The sequence below is a fragment of the Salmo trutta genome, chromosome 2 (assembly GCF_901001165.1).
Source record: "Salmo trutta chromosome 2, fSalTru1.1, whole genome shotgun sequence".
Taxonomy (NCBI): Eukaryota; Metazoa; Chordata; class Actinopteri; order Salmoniformes; family Salmonidae; genus Salmo; species Salmo trutta.
Window position 1 is genome coordinate 10,154,998 of NC_042958.1, and position 20,465 is coordinate 10,175,462.

Sequence of the window (20,465 nt, forward strand, 5' to 3'; positions counted from 1 at the left end):
CATTCAATTAGTATCTGTTTTCTTTCAAATCCTTTGAACGTTTGATTGTGCCTGGATTGGGGGTAAGTTTACCCTTTTGGGACTATCTCATTAGTTCCATTACACCAGAAAAGCTCAATCGCTCACAGTTAAAGTAATTGAAAGAAAATAATATTTTAACCTGGGTCTGACACATAAATGACTCTGAAATCAAAAGAATAATCAGTGATATTGTAGGCTTTCTCTTTTATTTCACAGGAGGTCGTTATCTTATATACAGAGGCATGTGTTTGCAAAGTACAAAAACATATTTAAACTGAAAGTACTAAAATGTATTTATAAATAATATTTACTGCAATGTGGGCTTTACTGAGGCACTGCATTGTGGTTGAGCAGTGAGAAATGTAAAGCCATTATCTACTGACTGCGGAGAAGATGCCTGTTGTAGGCTACTGCATTTATGACAGTGTATAAGAATGAAAAAAAAAACTTTCTGTTCATCTTGGATGTTTTTATGATGAAGCAGCTCTCGTTATGATGAAAACAGTACATTTATGACAGAGATGTGTCGAGTTTACTTTTCACCATGATGTTTTTGTGTAAAAATGTTCCCCCCCCCGCCAACAACAAATAGGACCGCACCCGAGTTTTAAACATTTTCCCCAATGTTCCCGATACAAAGCATGCAATCAGAAATCTCTTTAGAAAAGTCCCCGTAGACACCGATAAATAGCAGTGTGATCCCAGTCACTCACCTATGGCATCTAATGGGGCAACGATGTGGATAGAGACCCATTTAGAAACAGGACAGGGGTACTGTATATACCAGGCACACACTGGATCTATTGCTACAGAAAACAGCCCTTCAACACACCTGCAACCATAACATGAAAATATACAGTATATCATATTAAAGTTGAGCGGTGTCTTTTTTATTATTATTCTAGTCGAATAGAAACTATATGTGCCGGTATCAGTCCTACAGTGGAGAGTAATCTATGGGTAACCAAGAGAAGCTGAATGGTCTCGAGAGATCAAGCAACAACAAAAAATGCTGTACAAACTTTTACACTTTTATCTGAAAAAGAATTCACTTAAAAGTAGCAAATTACTGCTAAACACAGTTTCTGCAAAAAACTGTAGAGAAATTATAGCTGTTCAGCCTTGAGCGTGACTTGTCTATATGACGCGTTCAAAACATGCAAAACAAATACTTAAAATAATAAATAAATAGGACGATTATCCACCCGTCTAATAGTGAATAGGATCTCTGATGCTCATAAAATATGCAGCCACTTGGGCAGTCCTAAAGAAGATATGGAGAAAAAAAACATCTGTCAATCTTAACCATGAGATGTAGGTTTGATTGTCACATACTGATCTTGGTTACTGAATTGCTTCTTAGCTTTGTGTAACTAAGACCATATCGTTATGAATGAAAAATGAACTAATATGCAGTGACCCCGGGATATTTCTACATGTAAACGCAAGAGCAAAAAACAGTTCAAATACAGCGTTCTTTTAATGTGAAAAGTTATTACCTGCCCGTTCGTCTTGTTACAGTGTGGAAGTATTCCCTTTCACGGTAAGCGACTCCAATTCAGAAGAGGCCATGTTTTTTTTCTTACTCTAAAAATATCAAAAATAGTAATAATTGTACTGCTATGAAAGACTGGCAACATCAACAAAGTTATACTTTACTACGGAAAATTGTATCCCTTTGTTTTTTCTCCCACATCTCACAGTTATAAAACTGTTGATCATAAGGAATCACACCAATAATAGTAAGACCTTTAATGAACTCATACGGTCAGGCATACTTTGTAAATACTGATAAACTGTATTTATTTTAGTCTAATAAATGATTATTACATCAGTGATATAATTGTTGTGACCCTGCAGAGGTTATTCATGCATATTAACTGTGAAGCAAACTTGACATGAACAGGGTCAATGGTCATCTAGGATGTACACACGCCCCTTTGTGTACTCCCACAAAGCATGTTCACCAAAAATAAACAAATAATTTGCCTTTTCTCTATGAAAACCCCTAGCAGTTTCTCTGCACAACCACATGTACTAAACCAGGGTAATTTGAGCTATTTTACATTCGGTAAACAACAACAACAAAAAATGTAAAAGAGAAAAAAAGCATTTCCTAGTCGCTGTTACAGAAATGTCTCGCGGTCTCTGTCGGGGGCGGGGCAATGTTCACTTAGGTCATTGTTTCTGGACTGTTCGAGAATTAAAACTTGGAAAAGTTCACTAGTCGCCCGTGTGACGCTGTCGTAAGACGGCGGAGAGGAGGTGGAGGACAGGGTCTCCATCAGCTCCATCTCAGGCCCCCCATAGTTCTCCTTGATCATGGAGGCTATGAGGCCCTCTTTCTCCGGGGCGGTGGCCCTCCTGTCCATGGAGCTTTGCGTCAGATTGATCTGCATTGATCTGTACATGAAGGAGGCTTGCTTCATCTGCCTCCGCAACAGGTGCCGGCGGTAGCACCTCTGGATGACAGCGGCCGACATGTCCTCCTGTTTGCGCCTCAGCGTGGTGGTGATGGGCTCGTAGGAGATCTTGGATGGGTTGGCCATCATGAACTTCTCCTCCATTTGCTGCTTAAGAGCGTCCATCTCGCCCGACTCGCCCAACACACGCTTGGTGAAGGCAAACAGAATGTCCAGGCAGTGGATCTTGTCTCCACTGACCATGGGCAGGTCCATGGAGATCAGCTTGATCTTGTTAGGCTTGCCAATGCGCAGTGGCTCCGACAGTGTGTCGGCAAAGTCTGACAGCTTGGCGTACTCGATGAACTGCGTGGCCTCTGGGTCGAACTTCTCCCACACCTCATAGAACATCTCAAAGTCGTCCTCGCTCAGCGGCTCGGTGCTCTCCTCGGTGGCCACGCTGAAGTTCTCCAGGATGATGGCGATGTACATGTTGACCACGATGAGGAAGGAGATGATGATGTAGGTGACGAAGAAGGTGATGCCCACTGAGGGGTTGCCACAGTTGCCCCGGGCGTTGGTGCCTGTGTGGACGAGGTTGGGGTTGCACTCTTCCGGAGAGTTGTTGAGGATGGGGCTGAGCAGGCCGTCCCAGCCCGCTGACGTGGTGATCTGGAATAGGCAGATCATACTGTTGCCGAACGTCTCGAAGTTGAACATGTCATCAATGCCCGCCTGCTTCTTGACATAGGCAAAGTTGGCCATGCCAAAGATGGCGTATATGAACATGACCAGAAAGAGCAGGAGGCCGATGTTGAACAGGGCAGGAAGGGACATCATTAAGGCAAAGAGTAAGGTCCTTATTCCTTTGGCTCCACGGATGAGTCGAAGTACTCGTCCGATCCTGGCCAATCGAATGACTCGGAACAGTGTCGGCGACACAAAGTACTTCTCTATGATGTCAGCGAGAACGATACCTGGAAGATAGGGGGAAAAACATGAGATCTCTGTACTTCTAATTAGACCATCATTAACAGTAAGGCTAGCTCTTTCCCACACTACGCACGCAATATCTTATGGAATTCGGTTGACTATTGGTAACCAAGAGTAAATTAGGCTGAAGGACAGAGTCTCCCTGCTATCACTATTAAGCTTCCTTCTCCTTCATGTAAATTCTAGCTTCCCATTCACCAATGAGCTCATTGATTAAGGCTTCCACTATTACTGGGTCTGCCTGCCTTCAAATGACATTCAAGTTGCCTCCAATCCCTCTCACCTCCACGACCACTTTACCATCTGTCCCTGATTCGTGACCCTCCTCTCCCATGGACCAGGAAGGTCGCACCTGAGTTATTGATTGTGGAGGGGGGTTGGGAGTCACCCTTTGGAGCCATACATTAAGCCGGCCCCCCACCAACCACCAACCACAACCCTCTGATGCAGCACTTCAATCATGCCCAAATCACCCCCACTGACAACCCTGATTGCTACAATTACCTTCACCTCAACAGAGGCATCCTTGCCCACGCATGTAATTTAGCATGGGGACGGCTACTTAGATTCAACCTATATGCATGCAGAACATACATGTGCCCCTGGTTCAGCAGATAATAGCCCCACTTACTATCAGTGACTTGATTGACATGATAGATAGCCTTGCCAAATGGATACAAAATCTTGGATGCCAGAGGTGATGGCCAAGGTATATTGCAAAACACAATTAAGGTTCTGAAATGTGTTCTTCAGGTATGACTTACTGTTTAGAACTAAACAGCAATCTTATCCAGAGCAACTTACAGTAGTGAGTGCATACATCTTTCCTACTGGTCCCATGTTGGAACAACCAAGGTTCCCTCTAAGCTGCACGCGTGTGCGGATAGTAGCCCTGAGACTACCGAGTAGCTCCCCCGGGACTGCCTCGCAAAAATATCAGCCCACCGAGAGAAGCACGAGATTGAATTTCACTCAACTTTCTAGAGCAGTGTTCACCAACTGGTCGATTGCGATCGAATGGTCGATCTCCAACGCATTCCTAGTCGATCACTAAACATTTCTGTAAAACTGTTGGCAGTAGGTGCACCCGATTCAGCTACCCTGTGAGATTTCAAAACATTTAAAACCATGACTAGAGAGAGACTGTCAACGAATACAGCAATGAGATGCTGTTTTTATGAGTGAATTCACGTTTAAGTTCTTACTCAGCACTGTCAACACTTTGTATCCAACACTTTTATAAGCCATAAAATGCACTTTCCTCCTATTTCCACTCAGCGCTACAACAAGCACTGCAGCATTAATGAATAAGTCGGAAAGTGTCTCTATAGGCTTTTGTTGTTGTTATTATTACCGTTTGAGTCTTTTTTAATATCGAGGAACATTTCACTTTCTCTGTTCATCGGAGTAATAACATGAATTTGTGCATGAGGCAGAAATAATGCGGTGCGACTCGAGTTTTGCCATCAGCTCGAGGAAAGGGAAAGGAGGGATGTGGAGGAAAGGGAAAGGAGGGATGTTGAGAGACGGACCCTCAGTCTGCTGCTCTCTCCCTCCACTGAGACTGATCATGAGCCCAGTAAAATAAAATGATTTAAAGGTATGCTCACTTAGCTGTGATTTACAAGTAATACATCAATGGATCTATACTGGCGTGATCATATAGCCTACCTCATATTTTGAAATATAACTTAAAAAATGGCCTGAACAACAATGCATTGGCAGGGCAATTCAAGCAAAGCCAATATGCTGTGATAATGTATTGGGCCTATAGCTTACTGCACAAACATCATTGCTACAGTACTGTTTTTAATTGGTTAATGTTGCATAGGCTTACGTTTTTTAAGTCATGTTAATAAAAAATCCGAATGGTAGATCTTGGCATGCATTTTGACTCAAACTGATCTTGACTCACTTAACTTGGCAATTGTGATCGAATCAATGCAACAGTAGCCACGCTCAATGCAACATACCGAAACAAAACAAACCATGCAAGAGATTTTGTTGTAGGCAGAAAGCATCGGAGTAGGATTTTATTGCATTGACATGTACTACTCAGCCCGTACTCTACCGAGACCGGTGCGGTATAAACAATCAGAGCTACAGTCGGCCTATATGCAAATAGACAATTGCCATACACGGATCTGTGCAATTTACTTTGAACTGGACTGTGTTCACAGCATGAGCGGTTGTGAGTAGATGCGCTTGTTTTGAGATAAAAGCGAGACCAGCATGTAGCCACTTGAGCACATTTTGTTCATATTCTTTGCTACTTAGTGAGTTATTAGCTCAGTTATAGATCATTTGTAGTCAGCAATAGGGGAGTGATTGCTTCCTACAAGAGCAGAAAACGTGTACATTTCTCTTTGAAAAGAGTCAGGTAAAGAGTTATTTTTTGTGTTGTATTTTGAGACAGGCTTGAATAAGCTAAGTAGCCAATAGCCAGAGGGAAGCATAATTTGTCTGATTCTCTGTAATAATGGTATGGTAAAATGTATGCATTTTATTTTGTAAAGTGATTTATTGCATTAAACAACACAACAACATTTTCAGTCACCTCCTTGTCTGAAGGACGAGTGGATAAACAGGTTAATGTCAAGCCCTGCATGTTTTTTTCTCAAAGGTCTCATGGAATGTAGGCCCACATTGAACACCACACATTGGCTGCTACTTTAGACAGACTAGCTATTTCCATGTTAAAAGGTTATGTGATGCTTTTTCGCCATAGTTTTTTTATGGTAAGCCACTCTGGTAGGCCTCCATTATGATCAAATAGCCACAGTAGCCTACATGGCCACTGTTAAAACTGTAACTTAAAGCGGGTACAGCCTCAGTGTTCACAGTAAAACACTAACTTAAAGCGGGTACAGCCTCAGTGTTCACAGTAAAACACTAACTTAAAGCGGGTACGGCCTCAGTGTTCACAGTAAAACACTAACTTAAAGTGGGTACAGCCTCAGTGTTCACAGTAAACGCACGCTGGAAGTTGCACAGAATTTTCACAATGTTCAAGTTTGCACTCACCAGGCCTAAAATTTGCTCTGTGATAAAAAAATGAGAGGGAACATTGCCCATAACCCTAGTGTTGCAAGCGCCAGGCACTACCAACTGTGCTACATGGGAAATCTGTCAATATAATATTTCTTGTTAAATTTGAAGGTCCCAAGCTAAATGTCATTATCTGTGTATGGGCCAGCTAGTGACTTGGAATGCCTTGCTTATAGGTAAACAACAAAGGTCATGAGATCAACTGTATCACCCAAGGATGTTGAGCTGCCACAGCGGCATTAGACGAGAACTGCAGTGCCTTCGGAAAAGTATTCAGACCCCTTGACTTTTTCCACATTTTGTTACGTGACAGCCTTCTTCTAAAATCGATTAAAAAATAAAACATCCTCATCAATCTACACACAATACCCCATAATGACGAAGCAAAAACAGGTTTAGACATTTTAGCTAACAAAATTAAATATAAAAACAAAAATATCTTATTTACATAAGTATTCAGACCCTTTGCTATGAGAATCGAAATTGAGCTCAGGTGCATCCTGTTTCCACTAATCATCCTTGAGATGTTTCTACAACTTGATTGGAGTCCACCTGTGGTAAATTCAATTGACTGGACATGATTTAGAAAGGCACATACCTGTCTATATAAGGTCCCACAGTTGACAGTGCATGTCAGAGCAAAAACCAAGCCATAAGGTCGAAGGAATATTTCGTAGAGCTCAGAGACAGGATTGTGTCGAGGCACAGATCTGGGAAAGGGTACCAAAACATTTCTGCAGCATTGAAGGTCCCCAAGAACACAGTGGCCTGCATCATTCTTAAATGGAAGAAGTTTGGAACCACCAAGACTCTTCCTAGAGCTGGCTGCCTGACCAAACTGAGCAATCAGAGGAGAAGGTCCTTGGTCAGGCAGGTGACCGAGTACCCGATGGTCACTCTGACAGAGCTCTAGAGTTCTGTGGAGATGGAAAAACCTTCCAGAAGGACGACCATCTCTGTATCACTCCACCAATCATGCCTTTATGGTAGAGTGGCCAGGCGGAAGCCACTCCTCAGTAAAAGGAGCATGTCAGCCCACTTGGAATTTGCAAAAAGGCACCTAAATGACTCTCAAGCCATGAGAAACAAGATTCTCTGGTCAGATGAAACTAAGATTGAACTCTTTAGCCTGAATGCCAAGCATCACATCTGTAGGAAACCTGGCACCATCCCTACCGTGAGGCATGGTGGTGGCAGCATCATGCTGTGGGGATGTTTTTCAGCGGCAGGGACTGGGAGAATAGTAGGAGGGAGGCAAAGATGTACGGAGCAAAGTACAGGGAGATCCTTGATGAAAACCTGCTCCCGAGCGCTCAGGACCTCAGACTGGGGTGACGGTTCACCTTACAACAGGAAAACGACACTAAGCATACAGCCAAGACAAAGCAGGAGTGGGTTCAGGACAAGTCTCTGAATGTCCTTGAGTGGCCCAGCCAGAGTCCAGATTTGAACCCGATCGAACATCTCTGGAGAGACCTGAAAATAGCTGTGCTATCCTCTCAACCTGACGGAGCTTGAGTATCTCCAGAGAAGAATGGTAGAAACTCTCCAAATACAGGTGTGCCAAGCTTGTAGCATCATACCCAAGAAGACTCGAGGCTGTAATCGCTGCCAAAGGTGCTTCAACAAAGTACTGAGTAAAGGATCTAAATATTTATTTAAATGTGATATTTACGTTTTTTAAACATTTCTAAAACCTGTTTTTGCTTTGTCATTATGGGGTATTGTGTGTAGATTGATGAGGAAAGAAAACTATTTAATCAACTTTAGAATAAGGCTGTAACATAACAAAATGTGGAAAAAGTGAAGGGTTCTGAATACTTTCCAAATGCACCGTACATACCGATAGTCATACATCAGCTACATATAGCAACCATATTTCAGTATACAGTAACTGCCAGTTGACAGACCCATGCAATTACATCGCAATGAGCATAATTGAAAACCCCTGATTATTTATTACATTTTTTGGTACTTTTGGTCATGTCCCATTGCTGCAACCCCCGTACGGACTCGGGAGAGGCGGCTGTCGAGAGCCATGTGTCCTCCAAAACACGTTACCCTGCCAAGCCGCACTGCTTCTTGACACACTGCTCGCTTAACCAGGAAGCCAGCCGCACCAAAGTGTCGGTGGAAACACTGTACAGCTGGTGACCCAAGTCAGCTGGCATACGCCCGGCTCGCCATAAGGACTCGCTAGAGCGCGATGGCGAGCCGGGCGGCCTAACCCGGGCGACGCTGGGCCAATTGTGCACCGCCTCATGGATCTCACAGCCGGCTGCGACACATCCTGGAATCAAACCCGGGTCTGTAGTGACGCCTCTAGCATTGCGATGCAGTGCCTTTAACCGCTGCGCCACTTGGGAGGCAGACCCCTGATTAATTAAGCCCAAGCAACACACTCACCAACGATGGAGAGGATGACCACTACAAAGTCGAAGATGTTCCAGCCAATGGTGAAGAAGTAGCAGCGTAGCGCCACGATCTTGATGAGGCACTCGCAGGAGAAGATGATGATGAAGGCCAGGTTGATTTTGTTGAGGATGTATTCCATGCGGGCTGGCTGCTCGTCCGTCTCCACCATCATGGTAATCATGTTGAGCAGGATGAGGACCATGATGATGATGTCGAATGCCTGCTTGCCCACTAGGTCGAAGAAGAAGCCCTGCACTTGGTTCTGGGAGAAGAGAGGTAGTGAGTAATAGGTGTTATTTTGAAACGCAAGAGGCTTATGCACTAAGGTGAAGAAAATTGAAATAATAGGAAACTTTTTTAATGTTTGAACTTGTTATATATATATTTTTTAAATATGCTGCCCAATACTTCGAAAAAAAGTTAAATAAAACATTTAACATTTTTTTATTTCACCTTTATTTAACCAGGTAGGCTAGTTGAGAACAAGTTCTCATTTACAACTAATTTACAACTATCCCTATAAGATCCAGAAATACCAGTCATTGGAACACAAGAGGCTTCTGCACTATAGGGAAAGAAAATAAAAGGAATAGTTCCCTTATTTAGGGGTTTTAACTTATTTTCTACTTATCTGGCATGTTATCAAAAATAAGCTAAAAGTTCAAAAAAAGTGAACTATCCCTTTAATTAGATTAAAGAAAATAGGGTTCAATTAGCTCCAGCTCACCAATGGCCTTGGAATTGGTTTCTGAGGCTTTTTAGACCCTAGCTTCTTCATGGCATTGTAGTACTTTTTCTGTTCCTCTGTCATGAAGATGTCTTGCCCACCTAAGTAAAGAGACATCCCTTTTCTGTTATTTTCACTGTGAAAATAACCAATTTTTTTAAAAAGTTCATGGCATTTGTTGGCCATGATAGTTTTGATACTTATCTTTCGTTTCTGCTGGTTGAAGTTGTCGATGATGACGCCAATGAAGAGGTTAAGGGTGAAGAAGGAGCCAAAGATGATGAAAATGACGAAGTATAGGTACATGTACATGTTGACCTCTCTGATAGGCTGTTCGTCCACCTAGTGCAGCCAAAGAAAAACCATGTTAGGACAATACACTGTTCAGCTACATTTTATCAGTTGAAAACTGTGTTATTCTGGTAAATGTTATGGTGGTATTACATCAAGGCATGGTTATGACAACAAAAAATATTTTCAAATTTCAATTTCAAGTAATTTTTATGACAGTCTTATATAGGCCTTATGATGGAACATTCAAATGTTAAATCATGTTATACAAAACAAGTACATTGACGTTTAATACTTACAGCACGAGAATCCACTGCTGCATACATGATCTCCATCCAGCCTTTGAATGTAGCCTTGTAACAAAGGACATGAACTTCAATGAACATGTGCCACTATCAACTTCAATGAGCATGTACCACTATCAACTTCAATGAGCATGTGCCACTATCAACTTCAATGAGCATGTGCCACTATCAACTTCAATGAGCATGTGCCACTATCAACTTCAATGAGCATGTGCCACTATCAACTTCAATGAGCATGCACCACTATTATCACTATATAAACGCATACATAGGAGCATTATTTTAAAATGAAAACGATATATGCTTGTATTTCTATATGACAGAGTGTGGGTATCTATCCTTCCTATCATATGGTTTTGTCATCAACCATTAAACAGAAGAACCACCCTCAAAAAACAAAAACATACAGTCTCTACTAAAGAAATACTGGCCATGTGCCATGTTAGAGCTGAGATGTTATGAATAGCAGTGGAAAGGATTTATATGTGCTTCCTCCTGACCGCATGGAGTGTCTTTCTAGACGGAGGAAGAAGGAGAGTGAGCGGTGTGCCCTACTTCATCACACGTGAGTTCTTATCAGCGAGAAATCACGGCGGTGGGTCTTTTCACCTTGGTTACGGGTTATTATTGGCTTTTGTGAATGACTGAGGGCCAGACTGTTTCCAGATGCAAATTGGGAAGTTAGAATGAAGGGAAATCACAAGAAGGTGATGGAAAGGAGCTAAGTGAATTGTTGCTAGGCACCCACACCAACTAAGTTAAAGCGAAGAATGAAGTGCATGCACTTGCTTAGCACAACATTCTCTGTAATGGCCTCCATCGCTGCTAAAAGCACAACATTCTCTGTAATGGCCTCCATCGCTGCTAAAAGCACAACATTCTCTGTAATGGCCTCCATCGCTGCTAAAAGCACAACATTCTCTGTAATGGCCTCCATCGCTGCTAAAAGCACAACATTCTCTGTAATGGCCTCCATCGCTGCTAAAAGCACAACATTCTCTGTAATGGCCTCCATCGCTGCTAAAAGCACAACATTCTCTGTAATGGCTTCCATCGCTGCTAAAAGCACAACATTCTCTGTAATGGCCTCCATCGCTGCTAAAAGCACAACATTCTCTGTAATGGCCTCCATCGCTGCTAAAAGCACAACATTCTCTGTAATGGCCTCCATCGCTGCTAAAAGCACAACATTCTCTGTAATGGCCTCCATCGCTGCTAAAAGCACAACATTCTCTGTAATGGCCTCCATCGCTGCTAAAAACACAACATTCTCTGTAATGGCCTCCATCGCTGCTAAAAGCACAACATTCTCTGTAATGGCCTCCATCGCTGCTAAAAGCACAACATTCTCTGTAATGGCCTCCATCGCTGCTAAAAGCACAACATTCTCTGTAATGGCTTCCATCGCTGCTAAAAGCACAACATTCTCTGTAATGGCCTCCATCGCTGCTAAAAGCACAACATTCTCTGTAATGGCTTCCATCGCTGCTAAAAGCACAACATTCTCTGTAATGGCTTCCATCGCTGCTAAAAGCACAACATTCTCTGTAATGGCCTCCATCGCTGCTAAAAGCACAACATTCTCTGTAATGGCCTCCATCGCTGCTAAAAGCACAACATTCTCTGTAATGGCCTCCATCGCTGCTAAAAACACAACATTCTCTGTAATGGCCTCCATCGCTGCTAAAAGCACAACATTCTCTGTAATAGCCTCCATCGCTGCTAAAAGCACAACATTCTCTGTAATGGCCTCCATCGCTGCTAAAAGCACAACATTCTCTGTAATGGCCTCCATCGCTGCTAAAAGCACAACATTCTCTGTAATGGCTTCCATCGCTGCTAAAAGCACAACATTCTCTGTAATGGCTTCCATCGCTGCTAAAAATAAAAGCTTGCAACTTGTTGATCGATTCAGGGATCTCTGGACAGGCACGGTGGGCAGCGTAAAAAAGTATGAGGGAGGAAAGAATATCTCAAACTGTGAGAAAAACTAAAAGGAAATGGAAAAAAAAAGTCCAACTCACAACTTGTAAGAGGGCAAGGTAACCGGCGCCCACGTTGTCGAAGTTGACCTTGACTTTGGTCCAGTAAAACTGGGTGTCGTTCATGGCCAGGCAGTCGGTCTTGTTGTTGACCATGGACACATTGTGGATGTAGCCCGTCCGGTTGACGCAGCGTCCGTACTTGCCGGCGAACAGATTGACCCCCATGATGCTGAAGATGAGCCAGAAGATCAGGCACACCAGCAGTACGTTCATGATGGACGGGATGGCGCCGATCAGGGCGTTTACCACAACCTGTCGCCATGGAAACACACACGTCAAGCGTCCATCTGCCCCCTTCTGCTTTCACATGACACACTCCATACATGATGCCAGTAACTTAATCAGATAAACTCATACCAGTGTGCACATGCTTGTGGTTCACTTACTCTAAGTGCTTGCCCAACCCACACCCTCCCAAAACACAAAGTACCGTAAACTCCGGACTATAAGCCGCAACTTTTTTCCCAGGCTTTGAACCTCATGGCTTAAACAATGACCCAGCTAATATATGGATTTTTCCCGATTTCAAATTTTTTTTCAGCAAAAAAACATTCTGTGACGTGCTCAGTTTTTTGTAAACAAAAAGTTGTTTGACCTTAACCCGTTCGGCAATTTCATTGGTCTAGTGAAAGCTTCATGCCGCCACTGTTTAGATTAAATCGAGCGCTCTCAAACTTCCCATCATTCTGATTACGGTAGTCATTTTGTCACCCTCATCATGGCAAAGACACGGAGAAATGCATATGCTGCAGCTTTCAAGTTGAAGGCGATTGATCTGGCTGTTGGAAAAGGAAATAGAGCTCCTGCACTGGAACTTGGTCTTAATGAGTCGATGATAAGACGTTGGAAACAGCAGCGTGAGGAATTGACTCAGTGCAAAAAGACAACTAAAGCTTATTGCTAATTTTTAATTTTTTGTTACAAGCCGTGTTTCGTTAAAGCCTGTGTAAAGTTCATTTGTTTCAATGTACCGGTAGGCACCTGCGGTTTATAGACATGTGCGGCTTATTTATGTTCAAAATAATATAGTTTTTTTAATTCAGTGGGTGCGGCTTATATTCAGGTGCGCTTAATAGTCCGGAAATTACGGTATATATATCAAACTATTCAAACACACTTTGTAGAATAATCCCACCACCCTTAAAAATACCACATTTCCAAAATTCATGCAAACTAGTGAAACTGGCAAATGAGATTAAGAATGTTTGTCTGTCTCATATTCAATCACGAGCAGCAGCAACTTTTAAACTACCCTGGTAAGATATTTCCTGGTTGAGATGAACCTTAAAGTCCTAGACTAGAGGAACAAGAGCGTAGTGTGCAGAGCTAGGAGATCCTGAGTGTCACTGCTCTAATAGAACGAGTGGATATTGGGGTTTAGCCCTGCACAACCCTTAAGGTGTCAAAAAGAAATCTGCTGCTCACTCACTCACTCCTCTGTACACTGTAGCCGGGCTGCACTTCCACTTCGCGTTTCCCACTGAGGAGCAGACCCAAACGTTTTCAAGCAGCGGGACGCCTAATCCCATTTGCCAGATTTACAGTGGAGGAGAGCAGCGAGCTCGGCGGACATCAGCCCCCCCATTTCCGACAGCATGCAAATTTCATGGGCAGGAATTCAAATTCATTCCAGTGGATGTCAGGGGAAATTATATACATATTAAAGGGCTACAAGCTAGGCTGACAGCTGTTGACTTAAACTAACACTGTGCAACAGGAGGGAACAATAGCCCAAAATCTTAACTTCAGTGTGCATGAACTGTTCGAGGCTGTTTAAGGATGTGTTTGAGGGAATGAATAATGATTATGGAAATGTTACAGGCTAAACATTAATCGGAATATCTGAACACAGAAATGCATGTAAGAGAACGTGATAAGAAAAGCAACCGCTTAAACAAACAGTGGAATAGCAAGGAGATTTGTATTAATACTGCCAGAAGTGAGAAACAACTTGTAAAGTAATATCACAGACAAGTAAAGATGAAGTGAGAAACAACTTGTAAAGTAATATCACAGACAAGTAAAGATGAAGTGAAAAACAACTTGTAAAGTAATATCACAGACAAGTAAAGATGAAGTGAGAAACAACTTGTAAAGTAATATCACAGACAAGTAAAGATGAAGTGAAAAACAACTTGTAAAGTAATATCACAGACAAGTAAAGATGAAGTGAGAAACAACTTGTAAAGTAATATCACAGACAAGTAAAGATGAAGTGAGAAACAACTTGTAAAGTAATATCACAGACAAGTAAAGATGCGAGAAAGGATAGAAAGATTGGAATGAGATCATGGAAATGCTACATACTAAGTGTATGGAGTACGTACAGTTGAGGTCTGAAGTTTACATACACCTTAGCCAAATACATTTAAACTCAGTTTTTAAGAATTCCTGACATTTAATCCTAGTAAAAATTCCCTGTCTTAGGTCAGTTAGTATCACCACTTCATTTTAAGAATGTGAAATGCCAGAATAATAGTAGAGAAAATGAATTATTTCAGCTTTCATTTTTATCATCACATTCCCAGTGGGTCAGAAGTTTACATACACTCAATTAGTATTTGGTAGCATTGCCTTTAAATTGGTTAACTTGGGTCAAAGATATCGGGTAGTCTTCCACAAGCTTCCCACAATAAGTTGGGTGAATTTTGGCCCATTCTTCCTGACAGAGCTGGTGTAACTGAGTCAGGTTTGTAGGCTTCCTTGCTCGCACACGCTTTTCAGTTCTGCCCACAAATATCTATAGGATTGAGGTCAGGGCTTTGTGATGGCCACTCCAATACCTTGACTTTGTTGTCCTTAAGCCATTTTGCCACAACTATGGAAGTATGCTTGGGATCATTGTCCATTTGGAAGACCCATTTGCGACCAAGCTTTAACTACCTGACTGATGTGTTGAGATGTTGCTTCAATATATCCACATAATTCTCCTCCCTCATGATGCTATCTATTTTGTGAAGTGCACCAGTCCCTCCTGCAGCAAAGCACCCCCACAACATGATGCTGCCACCCCTGTGCTTCACGGTTGGTATGGTGCCAGGTTTGCAAGCCTCCCTCTTTTTCCTCCAAACATAACGATAGTCATTATGGCCAAACATTTTTGTTTCATCAGACCAGAGGACATTTCTCCAAAAAGTACGATCTTTGTCCCCATGTGCAGTTTCAAACTGTAGTCTGGCTTTTTTTATGCCGGTTTTGGAGCAGTGGTTTCTTCCTTGCTGAGCGGCCTGTCAGGTTATGTTGATATAGGACTCGTTTTACTGGGGATATAGATACTTTTCTACCTGTTTCCTCCAGCATCTTCACAGGTCCTTTGCTGTTCTGGGATTGATTTGCACTTTTCGTACCAAAGTACATTCATCTCTAGGAGATAGAACACGTCTCCTTCCTGAGCGGTATGACGGCTGTGTCGTCCCATGGTGTTTATACTTGCGTACTATTGTTTGTACAGATGAACATGCGTTTGAAAATTGCTCCCAAGGATGAACCAGACTCGGGGAGGTCTACAATTTGTTTTCTGAGGTCTTGGCTGATTTCTTTTGATTTTCCCATGATGTCAAGCAAAGAGGCACTGAGTTTGAAGGTAGGCCTTGAAATACATCCACAGGTACACCTCCAATTGACTCAAATGATGTCAATTATCCTATCAGAAGCTTCTAAAGCCATGACATCATTTTCTGGAATTTTCCAAGCTGTTTAATGGCACAGTCAACATAGTGTATGTAAACTTCTGACCCACTGGAATTGTAATACAGTGAATTATAAGTGAAATAATCTGTCTGTAAACAATTGTTGGAAAAATTACTTGTGTCATGCACAAAGTAGATGTTCTAACTGACTTGCCAAAACTACAGTTTGTTAAAAATAAATTTGTGGAGTGGTTGAAAAATTTATTTTAATGACTCCAACCTAAGTGTACGTAAACTTCCGACTTCAACTGTACATGGAGTATGTGCATGCATGACACTGCTATATTTATCAGCTTTTCTGGTAACACTTTACAATTATTTGTCCATATTCCTGTGTAATAATGCTGTAACAACATTGATTTAGTGAGAACTGGGCTTTGTTAATGGAAACCCCTTGATAATGACGGGCAATAATGACTGTATAAAATAAATAATTCAAACACTCAGCTATATTGTATGCTCCAAAAAATTGGTAAATTAGTAATACTTTTTTTTCTCTCAGAAAAAGTAGGGGTCAAAATGATTGACACCCCTAAAGATGCTTAATAAAAACATAGTCAAAAGTTTAGTATTTGGTCCCATAATCCTAGCACTTAATGACTACATAAAGCTTGTGACATGTTGGATGCATTTGCAGTTCATTTTGGTTGTGTTTCAGATTGTTTTGTGCCCAAGACAGCTAGCCTCCTCTGTTATTGATAATGGTGAGAGGTTAGTATGTCTTGAGAGGTTAGCACATCTTTGACCCTCTGTAACTTTCACACTCATCATTATTCATGATTATCCTTAATCATGGTAGCATCGTCATTAATGTAGAAGTGTATATAAACATATTTTATTCTTATCTATATAAAAGTGACTCCAAAATGACACAAAACAACAGCCCTTGTTCAACCTCAGGAGGCTGAAGAAATGCGTCTTGTCACCTAAAACCCTCACAAACTTTTACAGATGCATTATTGAGAGCATCCTGTCGGGCTGCATCACCGCCAGGTACGGAAACTGCACCGCCCACAACCACAAGGCTCTCCAGAGGGTGGTGCGGTCTGCACAACGCATACCCGGGGGCAAACTACCTGCCCTCCAGGAGACCTACAGCACCCGATGTCACAGAAAGGCCAAAAAGATCAACAACCACTCGAGCCACTGCCTGTTCACCCGGCTGCCATCCAGTAGGCGAGATCAGTAGAGGTGCATCAAAGCTGGAACCGAGAGACTGAAAAACAGCTTCTATCTCAAGGCCATCAGACTGTTAAACAGCCATCACTAACACAGAGAGGCTGCTGCCTACATACAGACTTGAAATCATTGGACACTTTAATAAATGGATCACTAGTCACTTTAATAATGCCACTTTAATAATGTCTACATATCTTGCATTACTCATCTCATATGTATATACCAGTGGAGGCTCCTCAGAGGACAAAGGGGAGGACCATCCTCTTCAGTGAATTTCATACAAATGGTTAAACATTGAGTTATCCTTTTTAGATAAAACTATACTAAATATATTCACGTCACCAAATAATTGATTAAAACACACTGTTTTGCAATGAACATCTGCAGTAACCTCAACAGCACTCTGTAGGGTAGCACCATGGTGTAGCCGGAGGACAGCCTCCTCCTCTTCTAACATTGACTTCAAAACAAAACCTAGTAGGTTCTTGGTTCTCACCCCCTTCCATAGGCTTACACATTAATTATGACAACTTCCTGAGGATGACCTCCAACCTATCAGAGCTCTTGCAGCATGAACTGACATGTCGTCCACCCAATCAGAATATCAGAGAATTAATCTAGTACTGAAAGCATAAGCTACAGCTAGCTAGCACTGCAGTGCATAGCTAGAAGAAGCAAGAGAGAGAGAGAGATTGTCATTTATTTCTTTCAGTTTCATTTACTTAGCTAGCAAGTGCAGCTGGCTAGTTTAGTTACTCAAACACCTGGCTCAAAGAAAGGGGCGCTATTTTATCTAGCTGGCAATGACTATCCAACACAACACTGGAACTCTTCCAAGTCAAGGTAAACTCTTGGTTTTATGAATTTATTGCCGTCGGGGCCCGCCGGTGTAACTGCTAACTGACTAACGGTGACTAACCTCATTCCGTACAAATTAGCGCAACCGCGACATTCAAATGAGGCTGCAATGAAAACTAATGGGCCTGTAGTGACTGGGTTGACATCAAAATCTTGGGTGTGAACTACGTTTCTATTCAAGCATTGATTGACATGGTAATGGCTCAATAGTATTGGAGAAAAGTTGAAAGAAACTGACCCCTCTGACGCTGTACGTTAAATTGTGACATGTCATGACGTAACGTACAGCACGTTTAAAGCAACTAACTATGTGTCTTACAGCATCTCTCCACCAGGTGTAGCACTTCTCTCACCGTTTAAAAACAAGAAAGGGACAGGGGGATACCTAGTCATTTTTTGCGTCATCACTACAAGCCATCGTGACTCTTAAAAGCCGCTGTTCACTTCTGAAGATAACTTTAGCGCCGCCTTAAAAACTTGTTTCAAATTTGACACAACTCTTCAAATAGGTATGTAATGACATATTTACATTTTAGAGGTTTTAAGGTGATAAGTTGGACAGATCGAGTGAAAAACGCAGTTTCCCCACACAACATATCTCTCCTTTTTACTATCACACAATAGGTTTCACTTCCCCACCCACCATTTTTAAAAAGACCTGACGGAGCTCATTGCCTTCTTGAATCATGCAGAGATGGGCATCATGAAGGTATCGTCATTGATTTTTTTTGGAAAGGAGAGAAATTGTGCTTTACAATGGTATTGATATTACGGTATTATGTGGTATTACGTTTTTTGGGCGCTAAAATAAGGTCAATTGTACGGACCAGCACGATGTACAAAAGTGAGTTAGTTAACGTTATACATTGCAATGTTACTGCATGATTGTAACAGGTTTACTAATGCATTAGTTCTATTAGCTATGTTGACTAGGACGATACTTTAGCTAATATGGGGACAACGATGTAGGCTGTGTGTACCGGTTATGACATGGTATGGAAAGTTTTTTTCGGCTGGTCAAATACAGCTTATGTGTTGTGCATTGAAGTCCACAAGTGAAGAGAAGAGAATGAATATAAAGTGGCTGTTATGAGAGTGAACTCTGTTTATGCGGGATCAGGGGTGTATTCATTCCGACGATTCTGTTGAAAAAAACGTTTTTTAAACGTATGCAAAAGGAACAAATCAGGGATCAACATACCTGAATTTGTCCAATAGAAACTCTTGTTTGAAACTGTTGGACTAATGATTACACCCTAGATCAGCTAGATGCAGTCAAGAGTGTGCAAGGCGGTATTGAATGTCACTGTGTGTCACCTCAAATTTGTTTCTCGATCTGTGTGTACCTATGTTGTAAACTTTCATTCATAGGCTAGGTTGTAGCAACCTCATGATGGGTATAGGGACAATTTGAGAATCATATAGTAGCTTAAACCTATTGCTGTTACATTGAACTGGGTGAATGGAATATGAATGAGAGTCATCCAATATGCTGTAAGAGAGATAAGGCCATGCACATGAAAAAAAATGGTCCTCCCTCATCTTAAACGGCACTGACCGCCACTGGTATATAATGTATTTTATACCATCTATTGAATCTTGCCTATGCCGCTCTGTCATTGCCCATCCATATATCTATATGTATATATTCTTATTATAAACGCGAATCCGACCATCACCCCTGGTGAGACAAAACCGCGACTTGTCAGTGAAGAGCACCTTTTGCCAGTCGTGTCTGATCCAGCGACGGTGGGTTTGTGCCCATAGGTGACGTTGTTGCCGGTGATGTCTGGTGAGGACCTGCCTTACAACAGGCCTACAAGTCCTCAGTCCAGCCTCTCTCAGCCTATTGCGGACAATTTGAGCACTGATGGAGGGATTGTGCGTTCCTGGTAACTCGGGCAGTTGTTGCCATCCTGTGCCTGTCCCGCAAGTGTGATGTTCGGATGTATCGATCCTGTGCAGGTGTTGTGACACGTGGTCTGCCACTGCGAGGACAATCAGCTGTCCGTTCTGTTTCCCTGTAGTGCTGTCTTAGGCGTCTCACAGTACAGACATTGCAATTTATTGCCCTGGCCACATCTGCAGTCCTCATGCCTCCTTGCAGCATGCCTAAGGAACGTTCACGCAGATGAGCAGGGACCCTGGACATCTTTCTTTTGGTGTTTTTCAGAGTCAGTAGAAAGGCCTCTTTAGTGTCTGAAGTTTTCATAACTGTGAGTCACAAACTTCATGTAGTCATTGCGTGGTAAGAATATGAGACCAAATACTCAACTTTTGACAACTTTATTTATAAGAATCTTTATTTTGAACCCTACCTTTTGAGATTTTTTATATATATTTTTTTATTAAACAAAATCACTTTCTCTGAGCATTTGAATTAGTATAAAATAATTTCCCTATTTTTTGGAGCATACAATATAGCTCAGTATTTTAAGTATTTATTTTTTACAGTCATTATTTCTCAAGGGTGTCAATAATTTCGGACCCCA

General features: G+C 42.0%; 1 protein-coding gene across 5 annotated transcripts in view; it reads right to left on the reverse strand.

Moving 5' to 3' along the window:
- Positions 1-208: 208 nt before the first annotated feature.
- Positions 209-20,465, reverse strand: part of LOC115150314 (sodium channel protein type 4 subunit alpha B-like) — a 181,173-nt gene continuing 160,916 nt past the window's right edge. For 4 of the 5 annotated variants that reach the window (XM_029693503.1, XM_029693476.1, XM_029693493.1 and 1 more), the window contains 6 exons: positions 12,227-12,499; positions 10,197-10,250; positions 9,811-9,948; positions 9,607-9,711; positions 8,871-9,141; positions 209-3,400 (listed from right to left, as the gene is read on the reverse strand). In XM_029693503.1, coding sequence (XP_029549363.1) covers positions 2,148-3,400; positions 8,871-9,141; positions 9,607-9,711; positions 9,811-9,948; positions 10,197-10,250; positions 12,227-12,499 — 2,094 coding nt within the window. In that variant the 3' untranslated portion in view covers positions 209-2,147. The remainder of the gene's footprint in view (positions 3,401-8,870; positions 9,142-9,606; positions 9,712-9,810; positions 9,949-10,196; positions 10,251-12,226; positions 12,500-20,465) is intronic. The other variant, XM_029693512.1, reaches the window with a different exon arrangement.